At 40.8% G+C, this 21,983-nt stretch overlaps 1 protein-coding gene across 5 annotated transcripts in view; it reads left to right on the top strand.

The window, feature by feature from the left end:
- LOC106084960 (protein furry) overlaps window positions 1-21,983 on the top strand; it is a 470,149-nt gene that overhangs the window by 167,076 nt on the left and 281,090 nt on the right. For all 5 annotated transcript variants that reach the window (XM_059360195.1, XM_059360193.1, XM_059360196.1 and 2 more), the window contains 2 exons: window positions 4,334-4,501; window positions 16,897-17,046. In XM_059360195.1, the coding sequence (XP_059216178.1) occupies window positions 4,334-4,501; window positions 16,897-17,046 (318 nt within the window). The remainder of the gene's footprint in view (window positions 1-4,333; window positions 4,502-16,896; window positions 17,047-21,983) is intronic.

A 21,983-nucleotide genomic window follows, 5' to 3' on the forward strand; every position in this document is an offset into this window, starting at 1 on the left:
AGATGTGGTCGATAGTTTTTCAGGCAGGTGTTCAGCAACAAATGCTGTGTCGTCTCCTGATTCCCCAAGCCCACAACATCTACAGTGTAGATTCAACCAACTTCCAGAATCAATTCGTAGAATTCAACTCCTTCAGACTTGTTCTGCTCAGCTAAACAGTTGGTGTTTAGTATGAATAGTGCATGTGTCCAACCGCAGCCAGCCTCATCCAATTTACCAATCTTCCAACAGGTGGTTGAAAGATTGAAATTACAGTTCCTTAGTCACCAAAGTATGGATTGAGGATCTGAGGGAATCCATGGAATCCAAGCGTGTGCCACTGGTCGAGAAGGAATATCTGCCTTCTTGACTAAATCTAGTGCTCCGTCTGGCCAGATCTCGCCAATCTTCTTTAGGGTGCAACGATAGATTTCAGAAGAGCGTTGATCTCCGTAGCTCACTCTGCCTAATTTCGACAAAATCTGGTAATAAACACGCTATTTATGGGTGAAAGACCTTCAATCGGGAAATCGGTCTGTATGGGGGCTATACCCAAAAATGGCCCTGTCTAAACCATACACAACGCGGACGTCGAGGATCTTAATACAAATCATTGTGCCAAATCGGCTAGTGACCTTCAATCGGGAGTTCGTTCTATGTAAAGGCTAATCTGGTACTAAATGTGTTTTTTTTGGGGGTCTAGGTCCTCAAATTAGGATATCGGTATAAATGGGGGTTATATTAAGGTATAAACAAATCTGGACCATATTGGACAGACCGAAGGACATGGATAGATCGTCTTAGCTTTTTACGACGAACAAGAATGTACATATGTACTTAAAAGGGTCGGAAATGAGTATTTGGATATGTTGCAAACAGAATGACAAAATAAATGTAACCTCATCATTCGGTGGTGGGTATAACAAGTAACAGTTAAAAAGATGTACTAGTACATGTCCGTGTACCAGTACGGGGGGCGTGGGTTCTATTCCCGCCGAAGGCCTTAAATCGGTAGATCGGTCATTATGGCAGCTGTATCCAAATATAGATGTCGAAAAACCTAACATAGGTCACTGTGGCAAATTTTAGCTAGATTCGATAATAAATGCGCATTTTTGGGAGAACAGTCTTAAAGGCCTTAAATCAGCAGTTCGGGCTATATCAAGATGTAGTGCGATATAGCCCATATTCGAAATAAAGAATCTATGCAAAGTTTCAATTAATTATCTAAATTTGTAAAGCCTGTACGTGATTTCAACTGGCGGACGGACGGACGAACATGGCTGGATCGTTTTTATACCCTCCACCATGGGATGGGGAGTATACTCATTTCTGTTTGTAACTCTTCGAAATATTCGTCTAAGACCCCAAAAAGTACATGGTATTTTATGTCGATTTAGCCTTGTACGTCCTTCTGTTCAACAACTATGCTAAGTGTGTTTGAAACAGGTCCAAAATCTGATATAGCTGTCATTTAAACATATCTGGGGTCTTGACATCTTGAGCCTCTAGAGGGCGCAATTATTGTCCGATTTGGCTGAAATTTGACATGACGTGTTTTGTTATGAATTCCAACAACTGTGCCAAATATAATTTAACTCGGTCCATAACCTTATATAGCTACCATACAAACCGATCTGGCATCTTGATTTCTTGAGCCTCTGGTGGGAGCAATTATTACCCGATTTGGCTGAAACTTTGTAACACATTGTGGAAAATTTTGCAACACTTTGGGTCAAATTTCAGCGAAATCAAATGATAAATGTGGCATTAATTGCCCCAAGACCAAAAATTAGCAGTTCGGGCTATATCAAGATATAGTGCGATACCGCCCATATTCGAACTTAACCTGCCTATGAGAAAAAAAGAACCTGTGCAAAGTTTCAAGTAATTATCTAAATTTTTAAAGCCTGTATCGTGATTTTAACAGACGGGCGGACGGGTATGGCTGGATCGTTTTTCTACCCTCCACCATAGGATGGAGAGTATACTAATTTCAACATTCTGTTTGTAACACTTCGAAATATTCGTCTAGGACCCTAAAAAGTACATATATTTTTGATCGTCATAATATTTTAAGTGGATCTAGCCTTGTCCGTCCGTCTGTCTGTCCGTCGAAAGCGCGCTAACTTTCGAAGGAGTGAAGCTAGCAGCTTGAAATTTTGTCTCATATACTTTGTATTTGTGTAGGTCGGTTGGGATTATAAATGGGCCAAATCAGTACATGTTTTGATATAGCTGCCATATACGCCGATTTTGGATCCTTATTTCTTGAGCCTCTAGAGAAGTCGCAATTTTCATCCTAATTAGCTGAAACTTTGCACATAATGTTCTATTATGACTTTCAACTATTATGGTTCAAATCGATTTATAGACTGATATAGCTATCATATAAACCTAACTCTCGAATTCACATCTTATGCAGATCGCTAGAACTTCTACGGCCAACAGATGTTTAAATTTTTGCCCGGTTTGGAAGCAATTTGGTGCAAAAATTACAACTATGCCCTTCAACTTAGTTTTTTTTTTTGAGTACATTTTTTGCGGAATCAATGGTGGTGGGTGCCCATGATTCGGCCCGGTCGAACTTGGCATGCTTTTACGTGTTTGATACTTATATTGTCCCAATCTTTTAATATGTCCGTTAGGGTGGGGCGTTCCCCCTGTTTCTTGATACGTAATTTATTTTAACCAATTTGTTTTACCAAATAGCTTTTTGTCTGGATCTATTTCAGCTACTGAGTTGTTATACCCTACACCACTACTGTGGTACAGGGTTGTTATACCCTACACCACTACTGTGGTACAGGGTGTTGTAATTTAGTGCATTATGTTTGTAACACACAAAAGGAAGAGGGCTAGACCAATTGATAAGTATGTGGATCGAGCCAATATCATTTCCTTATTCGATTTAGGTATGTCCGCCTGTCTGTCTGTTAACTTGTGTACAAAAAACAGGTCTCAATTTTAAAGAAATTTGGCAGAGGTTTCTTTTTGGGCCTGGGGACAAGGCCTGTTGGAATTTGAAGAAATCGGTTCAGATTTGGATAAAGCTCCCATTTATATGTTCGTCCGATTTGGACTAATATTGCTAAAATGGGGTCATTTGTCAACCAATTCTTACGAAAATTTGCACGAGAGCTTCTTTTATCAAATTTACATCACTGGTGAATTTGATGATTTTACTTTACTTTAATTGGCTATGACAGAATATTTGTTCCACTAGCCGAACGTACAATAGCGTTCCAAGCGCCTCTATCTTCTGCGCTCATTCTAAAATCTCTGACACCAAGTTTCGAGGTGTCTCCCACAACTTGATCTTTCCATCGGGCTTTTGGTCATCCCGGTTTGCGTGTACCACCGTGTTCGCCTTCAAGAAACTTCTTTGCTGGAGCTTCTTCATCCATTCTGATAACATGGCTTAGACAACGCAGCCGTTGTATTTTGATGCGTGTAACTATGCTATCGTCGTCATACAGCTCATACAGCTCGTGGTTCATACGTCGCCTATATTCTCCGTTAACGCAAACTGGTCCATATATTTTACGAAGAACCTTTCTCTCAAACTCTCCAAGCACTGCCTCATCTGCTTTCACAAGTACCCATGCTTCAGAACCATATAACAGCACGGGTAGTATCAGTGTCTTGTATAGCGTTTCGGTTATGGCGGTGCCGAGGAAGATAAAATTATTGACTGTCTCAAAGTTGTGGTTCCCAACTTTCTCCATTTTCTTTATCTGCTCGGCTGTGCAAGGCAAGAATTTGATAATAATCGGTTCAAATTTAGATATAGTTCCATGGTTATCTATCGCCCGATTTACACTTCTAAAGCCTCTGCAAGCGCATTTATCAACCAATCATCTCAAAAATTTGTACAGCCATTTCCTATACAACTACCATTTGACACGGATTTTGGTCAAAATTCTACCTTTAAAATTTAAGCAAATTTAAATGACTTAGCCTGAATACCCAATAAGGTATAGGATATCAAAAGTTCGGCTTTGCCCGATTTAAGCCCATTCTTACTTGTTTTTATTCTGCAAAAATTTCGCTGTTTCGTTTTTACAAATTCCAGCTTGAATTAAATGTTTTAGCATTGATTCTACTTTTGTGTTCTTTTTCTATTGGCATGACGGGACATTTATACTTGTACATGATTGAGCCACCGATATGGTTATATAAAGAAAAATTTAATTTTTTTGCGTTACCCTTTTTTAAGCAATTATGGATTGGATGATGCTTTAGTTCCCTGAATGAAGTTCTTCTATTTTGTTTTATACAGTTCAAGTTTAGTTTCAATTTGGATGTCTAATGTTTCTTTCTTTTTTGATTTTGATATATTCATCTCTTGTAGTTCTTCGCCTGACTCACTGAATGCTGACCGCAGCGATAAATCAGCTTTGGGAACAGCGTCACCACAGGCCCTGTACAAGTTGGTGGTGCCTCTATTACGTTGTGAGGTGCCAGATGTTCGTGATGCTGCAGTAAATGCTTTGGGATTGATAAATCATGATGCCCTCAAGTAAGTTGATGAATTTTCAATTAAAAAAATTTACCTTTTCATACCCAACACCATAGAAGAGAGGTACACAAAAAAAATCGTGCTAAAGTCAATCTTAAAATTCTTATTTTACACCCACATTAAGCATGCTTTTTTCAAGTGTCAACGGGCTCATTGGGCAATATCAAATGAGAAGACGATCAGAACATTGCATATCGGATCCTACAAAATCGTAAAATTGAAAAACACGATATCCGTGTGTCTATCCATCCTTCTTTCGTAATCAGTGGCCTTAAAAATTTTAGAATTGAGTTGAAATTCGATTCAGATTCACACGCAAGTTAAGTTATTGAGCGGGCCAAAGCGGATCATATTTGTTGTTGTAGCAGTGTATTTTACACTCTGAGGCGGCAGCCCTTACCCATGAAGGTATCTATCGGATCAATCCGGTACGTACAACCGGCTGCCATGGGATTTGGATCATATTTGGATATATGTAGAGTCTTGAGTCCATAAAAGGCCCATTTATTGACCGGCTTTGAGGAAATTTTAACAGATACTACCATATTTGGAAAGCTGCCATATAAACCAATCTGCAGATTTAGGGCATTTATGACCGAATTGCGGTAAAAATTGGAATAGAGAGTTGCGCTAGGCCCTCCGATAACGATTGTGATCCCTGTTGGACCATATTTGTATATAGTTTCCACACGAACTGATTTACGGTTTTAGGCCATAAATTTTGCATTTATTGTTAGATTTCATAGAAATTTGAAACAATGAATTGCACTAGGACCCCCGATAGTCGAGCCGAACTTGGACCATATTGAGATATAGTCGCCATATAGACCAAGCTGTCGAGCTAGGAACTTGAGCCTCTAAAAGCCGCATTTATTGCTTTACTTCACAGAAGTTGTAAGTGTTAGGATTTCCGATGCAAATGCAAATTTGCCCTATTAAGGAACAGGGGCAAGCTTCACACTTATCATATCAGTGCTGTCCAATTCAAGTTTAATTTAAGCTCAATGATAAGAGAGCTCCTTTTCCGATTCGGCTTTTCCCATAACCTTCAACATACGTGTCAAATATGGTCTGTAGCCTGATACAGCTCCCATATGAACCGATCTCCCTATTTTACTTCTTGAGCCCCTAAAGGGCGCAATTCTTATTCGAATTGGCTTAAATTTTACACAATGACTTCTACTATGGTCTCCAACATTCAATTCAGACGGTCTTCGGGTTCTTAGATAACACTCTCCGAAGACTAGAGGACTCGTTCCCTCCATTGACTCACAGAAGCCCACGCATCAAGCCCTCTTAGCCGATCTCACCTCAGTCCCAATCCGTACCTAGCCTGGTACGGCTGTCCTTGTTGTACAGCATTAGTTTCCTCTGCTATCCATTCCACACCAAACAGGCTGCGACTTCTTACCTGGGAAAATGAGAGGGCGGTTCTCCTCAAAGCTGCTCGCCATGGCTTCTGCCAACTAAAGGTCGCTTGTACCATCAAACCCAGTGCTGATGGTTCGAAGCTTTACATCGTCACGCTCGTCATAACAGCCCCAGTAGGTCCCTTTATGATTTAGCTTTATAGCTGACATATAGACCGATCTTTCGATTTGAGGTTTTAAACTCGTACAAGCCGCATTTATTGCCCCCCCTACATTCGAATCTTATAAGATCCCTATCAGATCAAATTTGATTTAGGGTATTATGCCAATAACAGCTGCAGTTTTTGTCCGAATTCAGTGAGTCTTTGAATAAACAATTGCTCTGGGGTCCCCGATATACAAAACGAATATACAGGAGTACTAAGTCTACAAACCATTCCTCCACACACTAATGGTCCCATCAGAAGGATCTTTAGTGCCACCGAAGCGACCTTGCAATGGTAGAGATTGATCTGCAGAAACCGGACCATAGTCAGGATTCAGAATTTCGACAACTGTTGCGTTAGCCTCGTACTCTGAGTTCGCCAGAAGTTCATCCTCACAAGATTTGTTCGATCCTGTCATGATGAGTTTCCTTACGCATACAGGAGCAGTTGAGAATGCAATGGTACCACTCTTCCTCAGGACAAAGGACACTTGCGGTGTGGACGATGTCTCCTTAGATGCCTTACTAGCTGCTGCTGTCGAAGTATCCTTTTGAGTTCTCAACTCAACCGGTTATAAGAGCAGTAGACCGGTTATGAGAGCAGTAGACCGGTTATGAGAGCAATAGAGTGTTTACTCAGGCAGGCTCTAATAACCCAAGACCAATAGCAGATTACTTACAATCCCATGGCAGTTGGTTGTACGCATCGGATTGACCCGATGGAATCCTTCATCGGCAAGGGCTGCCGCCTAAGTGTACGTGTTCGTCCTTTTTCCGTCATGGGAGAGGCACATCCCGGAGTGCCTTTTCCGCACGCTTCTGGTCCGTGCCGTAATTGAAAAGAACCCCGGACCCTGGTTCTGGTCGGTTTGCCAAAACCGCCTCCATCATCGGTCGGTAACCATAACCGGTACATGTAGTGGGTACATTTCCGATATTGCTCTGGCCTTACATCACTACGGGAGTATAGTCATACTGAATATGTTGCAAGGTGCTGTGCGAACATAGACAGCAGTTCACAAGCATCGTCGTTGTCGTCGTCTACTGCATCCTCGTCGTCGGACTATGTGGCTGGAACACTTGGAGCAATGTAACTTAGTCTACATCTATCTATTGGGTTGCCCAAAAAGTAATTGCGGATTTTTCATATAGTCGGCGTTGACAAATTTTTTCACAGCTTGTGACTCTGTAATTGCATTCTTTCTTCTGTCAGTTATCAGCTGTTACTTTGAGCTTGCTTTATAAAAAAAGTGTAAAAAAAGTATATTTGATTAAAGTTCATTCTAAGTTTTATTAAAAATGCATTTACTTTCTTTTAAAAAATCCGCAATTACTTTTTGGGCAACCCAATACATGGTGTCTAAGCAATACCTTTTGGGCTTTTATCGCAGAGACCATCCAAATCATCATCTTGTGGATAGGTATCCACCGCCCAAAAGCCTTAATGTAGATCTACATGATTTAGAGCGTGAGGTTCAGCGCTACAAGAGAGAACCTCTAGATTGAGCGGCATATCTAGCGGGTCTAGACAACATCCATGTAGACACCTTAGCAGATGTGGTAAATAGCTACCGGTTTAGTGTAGTCCTTGGAGAACTACCGCCTCCCATTGCACCTGAAGAAATTGACCTCTCCCGGCAAACCAGAGTACTTCTGGCTCAATTACGTTCCGGCAGATGCAGGCGCCTCAACTCCTACAGAGCAAGGATTGAAGTCGACGTTCAAGATGTATGTCCCGATTGTGACCAGAGGCCACACTAAACACGTCACCGCTTTAACTGTCAGCCAGACCCAGGTCTCTCTGGACGCACCCCATATTAGTGGCAGAGTTCCTGGATCTGGACACTCAACAGAAGTAAGCTGACGAAATATAGAAAACATCAAACTGGTACAACAACAACATATAAGTCTGAGTTGCCGGTGCGTGCATACGCTTGACCACCTAGGAGCTCCTATCTGTAAGCCCTCCACTGACTAACTGCCACACTGTGCTAATTGCTCTTTTATACCCTGGCGAAGCACACACAGTCATTCACACACATAGACCAGCTGTTGACAGTGTTGTTGTATTATGGTGGTCCCATCGTCGTAGTCTTGCTACTGCTGTGGTTTTGTGGTATTGCATTCATTGCTATGTAGGGGTATTGCCATCATTGTGCTGTTCATTGTCCGTTAATTTCGAAAAGTTCTGTGGTCAAAGAGCCAGCAACTTTTGTGTTTACAAAATCATGAAAATATGTTTATGATCAAAATAAAATGATCAATTTTGATTTGTTGAAAACGGAATGGCTAATTGATTACCCATCCCCCCTCCCCATGCAATAGCATAGAGATTGAGTTACTATTGGTTTAATTGACATTTATAAGGTGTCGTGCTCATACAATTACCAGTTAATCAATAAGTTTGCTTAGCGGATTTATTTCCATATAATCCCTTATTCATTTTTAGTTATTTTAATATTGTATCTTGTTAACCTTTGTGCCATTTGTTCTATACCCTGTGAATTAATTTAAAATTTCTAAGACTTCATTTTGAAAATGATAATCCTTTAATGTATATCAAAGGTTTCTCATTTTATTATGGCCTTCTGACTGAATTAGAGTGAGCATTGATACTTTGTGTGACATTAATGTGTCGGCTACAAAATATGTAAAAATGTTTTTTGTTATACCCGCCACCATAGGTTGGGGGTATACTAATCTAGTCATTTCATTTGTAACACCTCGAAATATTGATCTAGGACCCCATAAATATATATTCTTGATCGTCTCGTCATTCTGAAACGATCTAGCCATGTCCGTCCGTCTGTCGAAATCAAGATAGGGGTCGAACGCGTGGAGCTAGCCGCTTGAAATTTCTGCACAGTGTTGGGTCTGGTCGTAAACCAGACCGGTTATTTTTATCAAAGTAGATTCCAATTGCAAAGGAAAACTACAAATCGAATTCCAATTGAATTCAAAGCAATGCGTGTGCATTTATTGAAGTCTTAAACGTAACTTAAAGCTAATGTAACAAAAAGGGGTCTGCTTCTTGCAGAGAGATCAAAAGCTATGATTTTGACAATTAATGAAAGGAGTTCATCTTAAGGGTATTCGTTACCAAAATTCAATATAGAGAAAACAAATGAAAATAAAAGAAAGTAAGTAGATATGAAATTATACTTAATCTAGTTGAACGGTGCGTTCAACATACTCCCGGGCCGGAGTTTGGGCGAGGAAGTCTTTTGTACTCTCCATAAGTTAACAATCCAAACGCTGAATGTTGAGTCATTAGCGTTCTTTTCAAATTCACGGGGGTTGGACAACCATACAGGGTGTATCGGCATATATCTGCCCCGATAACTCCCACTACTGGACCGTAATCGTGAGGCTTTGGATGTGCTAACATTCCAAGCTCTAACAAGTATTCCAGCAGGTACGCATCTTTGATTAGTGGTGGAACATCGGTTTTTAGCTGGTCGACTATGATTAGCCAGTCATACAGAATTCTGCCACATCGAGTTACGATCTCAAATCGTCCATAAGGAACATTCTTCTTAAAGTGGGTGGTGTAGCGCAACTTTTAGACGACGGAAAACATCACATAAGACTTAGGGACGTCCTTGCTTATTAAGAAGTTAACATCAACAGCTCTATCACCAACTCTTAAGCGGCACTGCACAATAGGAGCTACAACACTAGTTCCAAACGCAAAGGATCCATGTGGATGCGGATCAGTGGTCAATTTCATCAAAGACGATATTTGCTTTGGTTTAGGGGCCAAGGGGGCAACATCAGTTTCGACATCAATATTTTGAATTCCTCCAATTGCACCTTTCAGTTCATCATTAGCCAGGGTGGCATCTTGTTCAACGCCTTCTAGTTCAGCCATTGTAAAACTTTCAGAGCCTCTATTGAAAATACGACGATGAATCATTGTATGGTGTGCACAACCACACACATCACAACGGCTTGTGGAAGTGCAGTCTTTGCGTAGATGTCTTTCAGAGAGGCAATTAAGGCAATAATTGTGCTTTTCGGTGGCTGCACGTCTTTCCTCTTTCGTCATCCATCTAAAATCACTACAATATTTAAGTGGATGATTACGACCTCAAACCAAGCATTTACCCATGAGGAATCTAAGAACAAACAAAACAGAAAGAGAGAAAAGAGAGACAAGTACAATGAGGAATTAACATTCTAAAAAACGATCATTCGATGGAGTTTGATTTTGTTTGTTATTTATGGATAGATGTGAGCATTGTTGCGTTGTTGGTAGTAAACAAAGTTTGACAATAGGTCGAACTATTATGCCGTTATTAGTTTTAATTTCCGCCACTCGAACGTTGTTGTCTTACCCGCGTACAACTTTGGTGATGCGACCAAGTCGCCATTCTGTGGGAGGCAAGTTGTCGTCCTTAATGATGACGAGGTCATTTTCTTTGATATTGTTTTTGGTCGTTTTCCACTTAAAACGCCGTTGGAGTTCAGATACGTATTCGGATTTCCATCGTTGACTAAATATATGGTGAATAGTTTTCAATCGTTTCCATCGATGCAAGTGTGATATTTCTGTAGTTGGAGGTTCTGTTGGAGATTCCGGCGGAGCAAGAATTGGACCTCCTCTAAGCAAATGACCGGTGGTCAGGGGTAGAAGTTCCTCTGGATTCTCCGATAGAGGAGCTATCGGTCTAGAATTCAACACTGCTTCTATTTTAATCAGTAATGTCGTAAACTCTTCAAACGTGAAAGACAAGTTGTTTGTAACTTTTTTTAAATGGGTCTTCATGCTTTTCACTGCGGCTTCCCATAAGCCGCCCATGTGTGGAGCATAAGGTGGGATGAAGGACCAAGAGTATCCATGGAGTCCATACTTTTCTTGAAGACTTTTCTCAGCAGTTTTCAAAAATTGGTTGTGCTCTTGCAGAAGTTTATAGCTTGCTCCGAGGAAATTTCTACCGCTATCGGAGAACATCGTTTTTGGAAGACCACGACGTCCAGTAAATCTCGAGAAAGCTGCAAGGAAGGCATCGGCAGAGAGATCAAAACAAACTTCGAGATGCACAGCTCGTGTTGAGAAGCAAACAAAAATAGAGGCGTAGCCCTTGATAATTTTAGCATTTCTTAAGTTGGATGATTTAAGGCTAAATGGGCCCGCAAAGTCCACTCCGGTGTACGTGAACGGCAATGAGAAATTGACGCGTTCAGGAAGAAGTGGTGCCATCAACTGGTGTTGCAATTTACGTTTGTATGTTGTACAAGGTTTGCATACTCTTATGCATTTTCTAATACAATTTTTAAGACGGGGAATATAGAAACCTTGACGTGTAGCACGTAACATGATGTTGTATTCTGCATGTAGAAGAATTTGATGTGTATATCTTATAAGAAGTATAGCAAGATGCAATTTTTCTGGAATTATGACAGGATGTCGTTCTGAGTAGCTGAGACCAGCATTCTCAATACGACCACCAACACTTAATAGACCATCCTTGTCAATAAATGGATTGAGGGTTAATATATGACTCTTGTTGTTGATAAGATTATTGTTGAGAAGACATTCATATTCTCTTGGAAGAATGACCAAATTTTGTCTTTTGAGAATTTTTTTGAAAAAATTTAGTTTTTAAAGAAACTATGTGTATAGAAAAAAAATTGTTGGGCTATTCTATTCCACTGTGCGTCGTCAGATTAGTTTATATGGTAGCTCAATATTCTAGACTAGAAAATCGGTTTATATGGCGTATAGGGTTAATAATCGGTTATAAACCACAAATCGAGCGAATGGGCCATATGGCTATTTAAGAGTTGGCTAATTCATTGTAAGTTTTGATTTGTTGAAAACGAAATGGCTAAATGATTACCCATCCCCCCCTCCCCATGCAATAGCATAGAGATTGAGTTACTATTGGTTTAATTGACATTTATAAGGTGTCGTGCTCATACAATTACCAGTTAATCAATAAGTTTGCTTAGCGGATTTATTTCCATAATAATCCCTTATTCATTTTTAGTTATTTTAATATTGTATCTTGTTAACCTTTGTGCCATTTGTTCTATACCCTGTGAATTAATTTAAAATTTCTAAGACTTCATTTTAAAAATGATAATCCTTTAATGTATATCAAAGGTTTCTCATTTTATTATGGCCTTCTGACTGAATTAGAGTGAGCATTGATACTTTGTGTGACATTAATGTGTCGGCTACAAAATATGTAAAAATGTTTTTTGTTATACCCGCCACCATAGGTTGGGGGTATACTAATCTAGTCATTTCATTTGTAACACCTCGAAATATTGATCTAGGACCCCATAAATATATATTCTTGATCGTCTCGTCATTCTGAAACGATCTAGCCATGTCCGTCCGTCTGTCGAAATCAAGATAGGGGTCGAACGCGTGGAGCTAGCCGCTTGAAATTTTTGCACAGATACTTAATATAGATGTAGGTCATTGAAGATTGCAAATGAGTTATATCGGTTCAGTTTTGAATATAGCTCCCATATAAACCGATCTGCCAATTTGACTCCTTGAGCCCCTGGAAACTGCAATTTTTGTCCGATTTGGCTGAAATGTAGCATGTGGTGTTCTTTTATGATAACTGCGCCAAGTACGGTCTAAATCGGTTTCTAACCTGATATAGCTCCCATATAAACCGATCTCTCGATTTGACTTCTGGAGCCCCTGAAAGACCTAATTTTTGTCCGATTTGGCTGAAATTTTGCATGTGGTGTTCTGTTATGACATCCAACAACTGTGCGTAGTGCGATCCAAATCGGTGAAGAACCTGATATAACTCCCATATAAACTGATCTCCCAATTTGACTTCTTCAGGCCCAAAGTCTCTTGAAAAAATTTAGTTTCAAGGAGGCCCTGACCAAATTTTGTCTTTTGAGAATTTTTTTGAAAAAATTTTGTTTTTAAAGAAACTATGAGTATAGAAAAAAAATTGTTGGGCTATTCTATTCCACTGTGCGTCGTCCGATTAGTTTATTTGGTAGCTCAATATTCTAGACTAGAAAATCGGTTTATATGGCGTATAGGGTTAATAATCGGTTATAAACCACAAATCGAGCGAATGGGCCATATGGCTATTTAAGAGTTGGCTTATTCATTGTAAGTTTTGATTTGTTGAAAACGGAATGGCTAAATGATTACCCATCCCCCCCTCCCCATGCAATAGCATAAAGATTGAGTTACTATTGGTTTAATTGACATTTATAAGGTGTCGTGCTCATACAATTACCAGTTAATCAATAAGTTTGCTTAGCGGATTTATTTCCATAATAATCCCTTATTCATTTTTAGTTATTTTAATATTGTATCTTGTTAACCTTTGTGCCATTTGTTCTATACCCTGTGAATTAATTTAAAATTTCTAAGACTTCATTTTGAAAAAGATAATCCTTTAGTGTATATCAAAGGATTCTCATTTTATTATGGCCTTCTGGCTGAATTAGAGTGAGCATTGATACTTTGTGTGACATTAATGTGGCGGTTACAAAATATGTGAAAATGCTTTTTGTTATACCCGCCACCATAGGATGGGGGTATACTAATCTAGTCATTTCGTTTGTAACACCTCGAAATATTGATCTAGGACCCCATAAATATATATTCTTGATCGTCTCGTCGTTCTGAAGCGATCTAGCCATGTCCGTCCGTCTGTCGATATCAAGATAGGGGTCGAACGCGTGGAGCTAGCCGCTTAAAATTTTTGCACAGATACTTTATATTAATGTAGATCGTCGGGGGATTGCAAATGAGCCATATCGGTTCAGATTTGTATATAGTTCCCATACAAACCGATCTGCCAATTTGACTCCTTGAGCCCCTGGAAACTGCAATTTTTCTCCGATTTTGCTGAAATTTTGCATGTGGTGTTTCGTTTTGACTTTCAGCAACTGTGCGTAGTACGGTCTAAATCGGTCTATAACCTGTTATAGCTCCCATATAAACCGATCTCCCGATTTGACTTCTTGAGCCCCTGGAAACTGCAATTTTTGTCCGATTTGGCTGAAATTTTGCATGTGGTGTTCCGTTTTGACTTCCAACAACTAAGCGTAGTACGGTCAAAATCGGTCTTTAACCCGATATAGCTCCCATATAAACCGATCTCCCGATTTGATTTCTTGAGCCCCTGGAAACTAACATTTTGCACATAGTGTTCTGCCGACAACTGTGTGCTTAAAATTTTGCACAAAATTTTTTCTTGATGTCGGTTGGGATTGTAAATGGGCCATATCGGCCCATGTTTTGATAAAGTGGCCATTTAAACCGATCTGGGATCTTGAATTCTTGAGGCTCTAGAGGGCGCAATTATTATCCGATTTAGATGAAATTTTGTATGACCTGTTTTGTTATGACTTCCAACAACTGTGCTTAATCAGTCTATAATCTGACATAGCTCCCATAGAAACCGTTCTCCTGTTTTTGACGTCTTGAGCCCCTGGAAACCGCAATTTTTGTCCGATTTGGCTAGTTTTGAGCATAGTGTTATTTTATGGCTTCCGATAATTGTGCCAAGTACTGTCCAAATCGGTCAAGAACATGATATAACTTCCATATAAACCGATCTCCCGATTTGACTTTTTGAGCCCTTACATGCCGCGATTTTTATCCACTTTTGCTGACATTTTGCATATAGTGATCTGTTACGACTCTCAACAATGGTCCAATTCGGTCTATAACCAGATATGGCTCCCATATTGTTGCCGAATCCATGGTGGTGGGTACCCAAGATTCGGCCGGCCTAACTTAGCACGCCAAGTATCACTCTGTGTTTGCGTGACTTATTTTTTTGACATTGTACGATGAAAAATTTGCTCATAAAATGTATGCTTTGACGCCTGAAAATCACATTTGGGGCGAAACATAAGCAAATCTTGTTGCCAGCTAATTGAGTTTGCAGCAATTTAGTTTTTAATGTTTTCAACCCTCAATCCCCACCACCCCAAAAAGTTTTCAATTTGATAAACCACAAAGGATTATAAGGTTTGTGGTTAACGAGATTATCATCATTAGGATAGGGTAAACATATTTCGTTGTCTCCTTGACATATTCGTCTAAAACCCCATAAAGTATATATATTATTGATCGTCATGACATTTTAAGTCGATCTAGCCATGTCTCTACATCCGTCCGTCTGTCTGTCGATAGCACGCTAACTTTCGAAGGACTAAAGCAAGCCGCTTAATATTTTGCACAAACACTTTTTTTGATATCGGTTGGGGTTGTAAATGGGCCATATCGTTCCATGTTTTGATATAGCTACCATATAAACCGATATGGGGTTTTGACTTCTTGAACCTCTAGAAGGCGCAATTATTATCCGATTTGGCTGAAATTTTGCATGACGTGCTTCGTTATGACTTCCAGCTACTGTTCTAAGTATAGTTGTAATCGGTCCATAAGCTGATATAGCTGTCATATAAACCGTTCTGGGGTCTTGACTTCTTTAGCCCCTAAAGGGCGAAATTACCATCCGATTTGGATGACGTGTTTTGCATGACGTGTTTTGTTATGACTTCCAAAAACTGTGCTGTGTTCAAATCGTTCCATAACCTGATATATTGGGTTGCCCAAAAAGTAATTGCGGATTTTTCATATAGTCGGCGTTGACAAATTTTTTTATAGCTTGTGACTCTGTAATTGCATTCTTTCTTCTGTCAGTTATCAGCTGTTACGTTTAGTTTCCTTAAAAAAAAAGTGTAAAAAAGTATATTTGATTAAAGTTCATTCTAAGTTTTATTAAAAATTTATTTACTTTCTTTTAAAAAATCCGCAATTACTTTTTGGGCAACCCAATAGCTGCCATATAAACCGATCTGGGATCTTGATCTTCTTGAGCCTCTAGAGGGCGCAATTATTATCCGATTTGGCTGAAATTTAGCATGACGTGTTTTTTATTATGACTTCCAACAACTGTGCTAAGTATGGATAGAATCCGTCCGTAACCTGATATAGCTGCCATGTAAACCGATTTGGGATCTTGAATTCTTGAGCCTCGAGGGCGCAATTATTATCCAATTTGGCTGAAATTTAGCATGGAGTGTTCGTTATGACTTCCAGCTACTGTGCTAAGTATAGTTGTAATCGGTCTAAAACCTGATATCGATGCCATATAAACCGATCTGGGATCTTGATTCCTTGAGCCTCTAGGGGGCGCAACTCTTATCCGATTTGGCTGAAATTTTGTACAACGGCTTCTCCAATGACCTTCCACATGCGTGTCAAATATGGTCTGAATCGGTCACAGCCTGATACAGCTCCCATATAAACCAATCTCTCTATTTTACTTCTTGAGCCCCTAAAGGATGTAATTCCTATTCGAATTGGCTGAAATTTTCCACAATGTTTTCTATTATGGTCTTCAATATTGAATTTGATTATGGTCCGAGTCGGACCATAACTTGATAAAGCTGCAACAGTATAGCAATTATTTTCTTTTATCCTTTGTTGGCCTAAAATGAGATACCGCGCAAAAAACTCGACAAATGCGATCCATGCTGGAGGCTATATAAGATTCGGCCCGGCCGAACTTAGTACGCTCTTACCTGTTTATTATTTTAAATTTTTTTGAGACATTTGATTGCTGTGATGGTTACCCCGTGCTACAAAAATTTCTTTATGCTCTTTTCCACATCAATAATAGTGATGGTGAAATTCCTTTGATTGCCTTACAAGAAAGTAGATTTTTTGCAGAATTGTGTTGCAGTTCACATCTTTAGAGCTTCAAAAGCATTTCACAAAAGAAAAAAATAGAAAGACATTTCATCATAAATTTTCCTTAAAATCCTTTTACGGTGCTCCTTTATGCTTTACTTTTTTTTACTTTCAGAGATTTGATGGAGGAACTAGTTGTTTACATTCGAGAAGCTGTCGATAGAAAACAAGAAAATATGCGCCGTCGTCGCAGACGTGATGCTTTGCGTTTGCAATTGGTTCGAGTTCTGGAGAAAATAGCAGAAAACGGCACCTTTGGGGTTAGGTAAGTACATAAGTTGTGAATTTTTATACTCTACACCATAGGATGGGGTTATACTGTCATCGTCATTCCGTTTGTAACTTATCGTGATACTGATGTGAGACCCAATGTCAATTCCAATGTGCTAGACGTTGCAGCCTAAGCAAATTTTCGAATGGCCGAGGTGGCAACCTATGACACATTATATCGTTAACATGTCAGTTCTTACTAAACAAAATTTCAAAGATCTATCTCTACTCGTTTACAAAAACCAAATTTTTGTGCGTCACCTGTTCATCTGTCTAGCTAATCCTACTTGACCAATTACTCTGAACGCACCTCATCCAAAAGTGCGAAATAACGGAATCACTCTGTCCATCTTCCAGACATCGGTTACAATAAGAGTGTTCAAAGACAGCTTGAGGACATTTGTAAGGTACTCGACTTCAGGTAGATCCAGATTCTTCAGCATCGGTGTAGAGATTCCGTCGGGGTCCAACGCCTTGGATGATTTGGCGCCACGGATGATATTCGTAACTTCGCCCACGGTAAATTGTGATGGCTGTTCTTTGGCTCGGAGACCACCGATATGACGAATGGCTCTCCTCCTAGCCCTGTCACTGTCGCAATAAATTGACGGCTGAACACTGTTACTTCGCCAAAAATGACTGAGGTCCTGTCATCCCGTCTACCAACTTGCCTAAACCAGCCACAGATTCCGCTCAAGTTCGTTGACTACCCTGTCAATTTCCAGATTCAACTCACTGATTCTAGGTTTAGTGGGGTCCCTGCAAGGAGTCCCATCACACCAGTCTGCGATTACCACTGCCTGCGCCGGGAAATTGGGCCGCAATTTTGTCCAACTGCTGGTTTAATGATGTCTCGGAGGAGTGCCAGTGTACTCTCTGACGTCGACCCAATTGGCCTTCTTTTGATTGATAAACGATGGGTTATCAGAGGTTATGAAGTCAGATGGTCGGTCGATGGTGAGAATTATGGGGAAGTGGTTTCTTCCCAAAGAAATGACGGCCTGCCAGGATGCGTCACTCAGGAGATCAGGGGATGTAATGGAAATGTCTGGCGAACTGCTACACCTCCTCGTAATCCTATTGGGGGTATGCTCATTCACCCTGCAAAACGTAGAGCCTTTAATCTGCTCTGCCAAAGCTATGTCCCGCTGGTCGTCAACTTGAGGAAAATGCCATGAAACGTGCTGCACATTGAAGTCTCTAGAACCAGACGAATATGGCTAGATAGTAGCTCACTTATGTCGGGCTTGGCCATTGACTGGGTCACAGCTACCAACCGGCGATATGTACACGTTGATTAGCTCTAAATCTGCAGAACCCTACCTGACTGCTATCCCAATGCACTCCATATAGGGGTCACTAGCGCCAGGCGCAAGCGAGATGGGTGTATGACGAAGTTAAAACTTTTTATTGCCTATAGGATTTTCGACTTTTTTCGACACAATTTCTCCAACAATCTCTGACGAATCCATATCAGTGACATCCTCTGGCGCCATGTTTTCTGTAGGAGTTTCCCGGGAAACAAGTAGTTTCAATATTTCCTCACTAGACATCGTCCATCCATTATCTGACTTCTGAATGTATCCCACCGTAATAGGTTTCGAGGATAGGTGTTTCCTTAGCCTAGAGGCCTCAGATGTATTCTCCACGGAGCTGCAGAATTCCATCCATGATTTGTTCTGCTCTTTTTCAGCTCGACTTTTGTATTTTCCTAGCTCAGTGTTATAGACGTCCCAGTCGTGCGGTGGCCTTGTGGCTTTCGCCCTGTTGAAGAGTTTTCTGCAGCTCTTCCTTAGACCAACAAATTCTAGGATCCACCATGGCGATCGCTGTTTGCCCCTTGGTCTAGCTCTTTTAAGCTCGCCCTTGTATTTTCTTAGTTCAGTCTTATAGACATCCCTTGTGGCTTTCGTCCTGTTGAAGAGTTTTCCGCAGCCCTCCCTTAGGCCAACGAGTTCAGGGACCACCTTGTCGGTCGTTGTTTGCCCCTTGGCTTGGCGCTAGGACATGCTGACACAAGCGAATCATTCAGTTAAGATTAGGTTGAAAAAGAGCGTGCGGATATTAATCCGCCCCACGCCACTATGGACATACACCTTAGTCAGTAATCGGCTTGTTGTGCGCTCTAAATATTCGAACTCTCTACTTTAATTGGCTATGACAGAATATTTCTTCCACTAGCCGAACGTACAATAGCGTTCCAAGCGCCTCGATCTTCTGCGCTCATTCTAAAATCTCTGACACCAAGTTTCGAGGTGCCTCCCACAACTTGATCTTTCCATCGGGCTTTTGGTCTTCCCGGTTTGCGTGTACCACCGTGTTTGCCTTCAAAAGACTTCTTTGCTGGAGCTTCTTCATCCATTCTGACAACATGACCTAGCCAACGCAGCCGTTGTATTTTGATGCGTGTAACTATGCTATCGTCGTCATACAGCTCATACAGCTCGTGGTTCATACGTTGCCTATATTCTCCGCTAACGCAAACTGGTCCATATATTTTACGAAGAATATTTCTGTACTGCACAAAGGAATATTCGAACTCGTAACTTCGAAAAAGAAAATTTATGTCAGGAATTCCGTGCTACTTACAGAATTCCTAATTGTTTCCACCGTAGCGCCGAGGTTGTCATGTCCGCCTATAACGCTGAACGTTTGGGTTCAAATCCTGGCGAGACTATCAGAAAAAATTTTCAGAGGTGGTTTTCCCCTCCTAATACTGGCAGCATTTGTGAGGTACTATGCCATGTACAAACTTCTCTCCAAATAAGTGTCGCACTGCTGCACGCCGTTCGAACTCGTATATATGTTCATGGGGAAAACTTGCAAATTGCAAATGTTTTCCATACTGCGTCCCTAAGTTGGTTCATGTCTGGTATTGTGTCCCCATCTAAGTGTCGATGTCTGTTAGCCGCGAAAGCCGGGCAATGACACAAAAAGTGAGAACACGTAGCTGTTAATGAAAGGAGTGCGAACGAGGTCAGTATAGCTTCTGGTATCATAAAAGGATACTCGGGACTACGAGTTCGCTCATGCAAACTCGGTGCGGCAAGCAGGGCAGATGTTGAGACCATTATGTCTATATCCTCCGCAGTTTCCAATTCCTTTTTCGGTTTAAAAAGGATAGTGGTGCGCCTTTCTTCTGTTTAGCCTAGGGACCACTTCTGCAGCATTTGCTCTAGGGTTTAAGCCAAAATAACGACGATCAGAGAAGATGGGGTCATCCAAAACTTCCCCGTTGCATATCTCTGATGCAAGGGTAGCATCTAGTACCTCCTACCTGTTGCTGATTATAAACGTCGGTTTATTTCCTTTGTTACAAATTACACCCCTTTCGTTGATATCCGAACTTTCTCAAATGTGGTTATGATAACTTCCTACAATAAGGCTCTTTTTCCCTGCAGAAGCGGCTTCAACCAGCAACTTAAGGCTTCAAGGCGTTATCTCTGATACGTGCGCCATATATAGGAAGGCCAGCCAGTAATGAGACTTATTTTAAGGCTGGCTACTACTGAATCTTCAATACTTAGCGACGAAAGAAAAAAATAACATTCAGACTACTCTTTAAGAGAATACAGACTCTGCATCTCCCATTTTCCGTACCATTGAGTAGTTTAAATCCAGGAGTACTTAGTCCACAAACCATTCCTTCCCATACCCATGGTCCGTATATAAGAACAACGCCTAATCCTTCTGCTAACATAAGGACATTTAGTGCCGCCGAAGTTGCCTTATAATGGTGGAGATTTATCTGCAGAAATCGGACTATAGTCAGGATTCAGAAAAGAAAGCTTCGTCTTCTGAGTCTGCCAGGAGTTCACCCTCACAAAATTCGACTTTCCTTACGCATCCAGCGGCAGCTGAAAAAGCAGTGAAATAACTATTTCTCAAAACACTATACACTTGCAGTGTAGCAATGGCTCCTTAGATGGTTTACTTGCTGCAGCTGTCGAAGTAGCTGTAGCTGAGTTCCATCCTTCCCCGCTGGTTCTTTTTGTTGTTGTTGTAGCAGTGTGTTGTACACAGCGGCAGTCTTTATCGATTAAGGACTTCATCGGGCCAATCCGATTACTACAACCGGCTGCCATTGTATTGCACACCTTGAGCCGAAACCAATCGGATGACCTCCCCACACAGGGCTTGTCGGGTCCCGTTTCGACGCCTTCCCCTGCTATTTCGATCGCGGCAGTGGGATTTTCAGTCTCCTGCAATCCTCTAGTCTTTAGACATGTGGTCAATAGTTCTTCAACTTGTTGAACCCCTAGGATAAAACTCCTTTAAACTTGTTGAGAACTGCGGGACAGCCGGAGTTTAGTTAGAATACTGCATGTTTCCTGTCACCATAAGCCTCAACCAATCTTCCAGTCGGTGGTTGAAAGATTAGTCTTCCAAGTATCGATTCAGGATCTGAGGGAATCCTTGATATCCATGCGCATAACAAATGGCCATGGCCAGATCTGACAAATATGTTTAAGGGCGCAACGATATATTTCAATTAGTATACAGATGACAGTCCATTTACTATCCCACTCCAATTGTTCCTAGGTATGCAGCCGAGTTTTCCTCCTTGTCGACAACTACCATCACCAATCTGTTCTTGCACCGATACTGGAGGCCACCGTAGCGCAGAGGTTAGCATTTCCGTCTCTGAAACTGAAAGCCTGGGTTCGAACCCTGCCGTTAACATAAGAAGAAATAATTTGTTCTCCAGTGGTTACCCCCTCCCAATTTCAGCAACATTTGTGAGGTACTATGGAATGTAAAAACTTGTCCGCAATGAGGTGTCGCAAGCAGTTCGGAGTCGGCTATAAAAAGAAGGCCCCTTTATCATTGAGCTTAAACTTGAATCGAACAGCACTCATTGATATATGGAAAGTTTTCCCCTGTTTCTAAATGACATGTTCATATTTGGCCATATTTTGCATTTTTTCTTTG

This window comes from Stomoxys calcitrans, chromosome 1 (assembly GCF_963082655.1).
Source record: "Stomoxys calcitrans chromosome 1, idStoCalc2.1, whole genome shotgun sequence".
Classification (NCBI taxonomy): Eukaryota; Metazoa; Arthropoda; class Insecta; order Diptera; family Muscidae; genus Stomoxys; species Stomoxys calcitrans.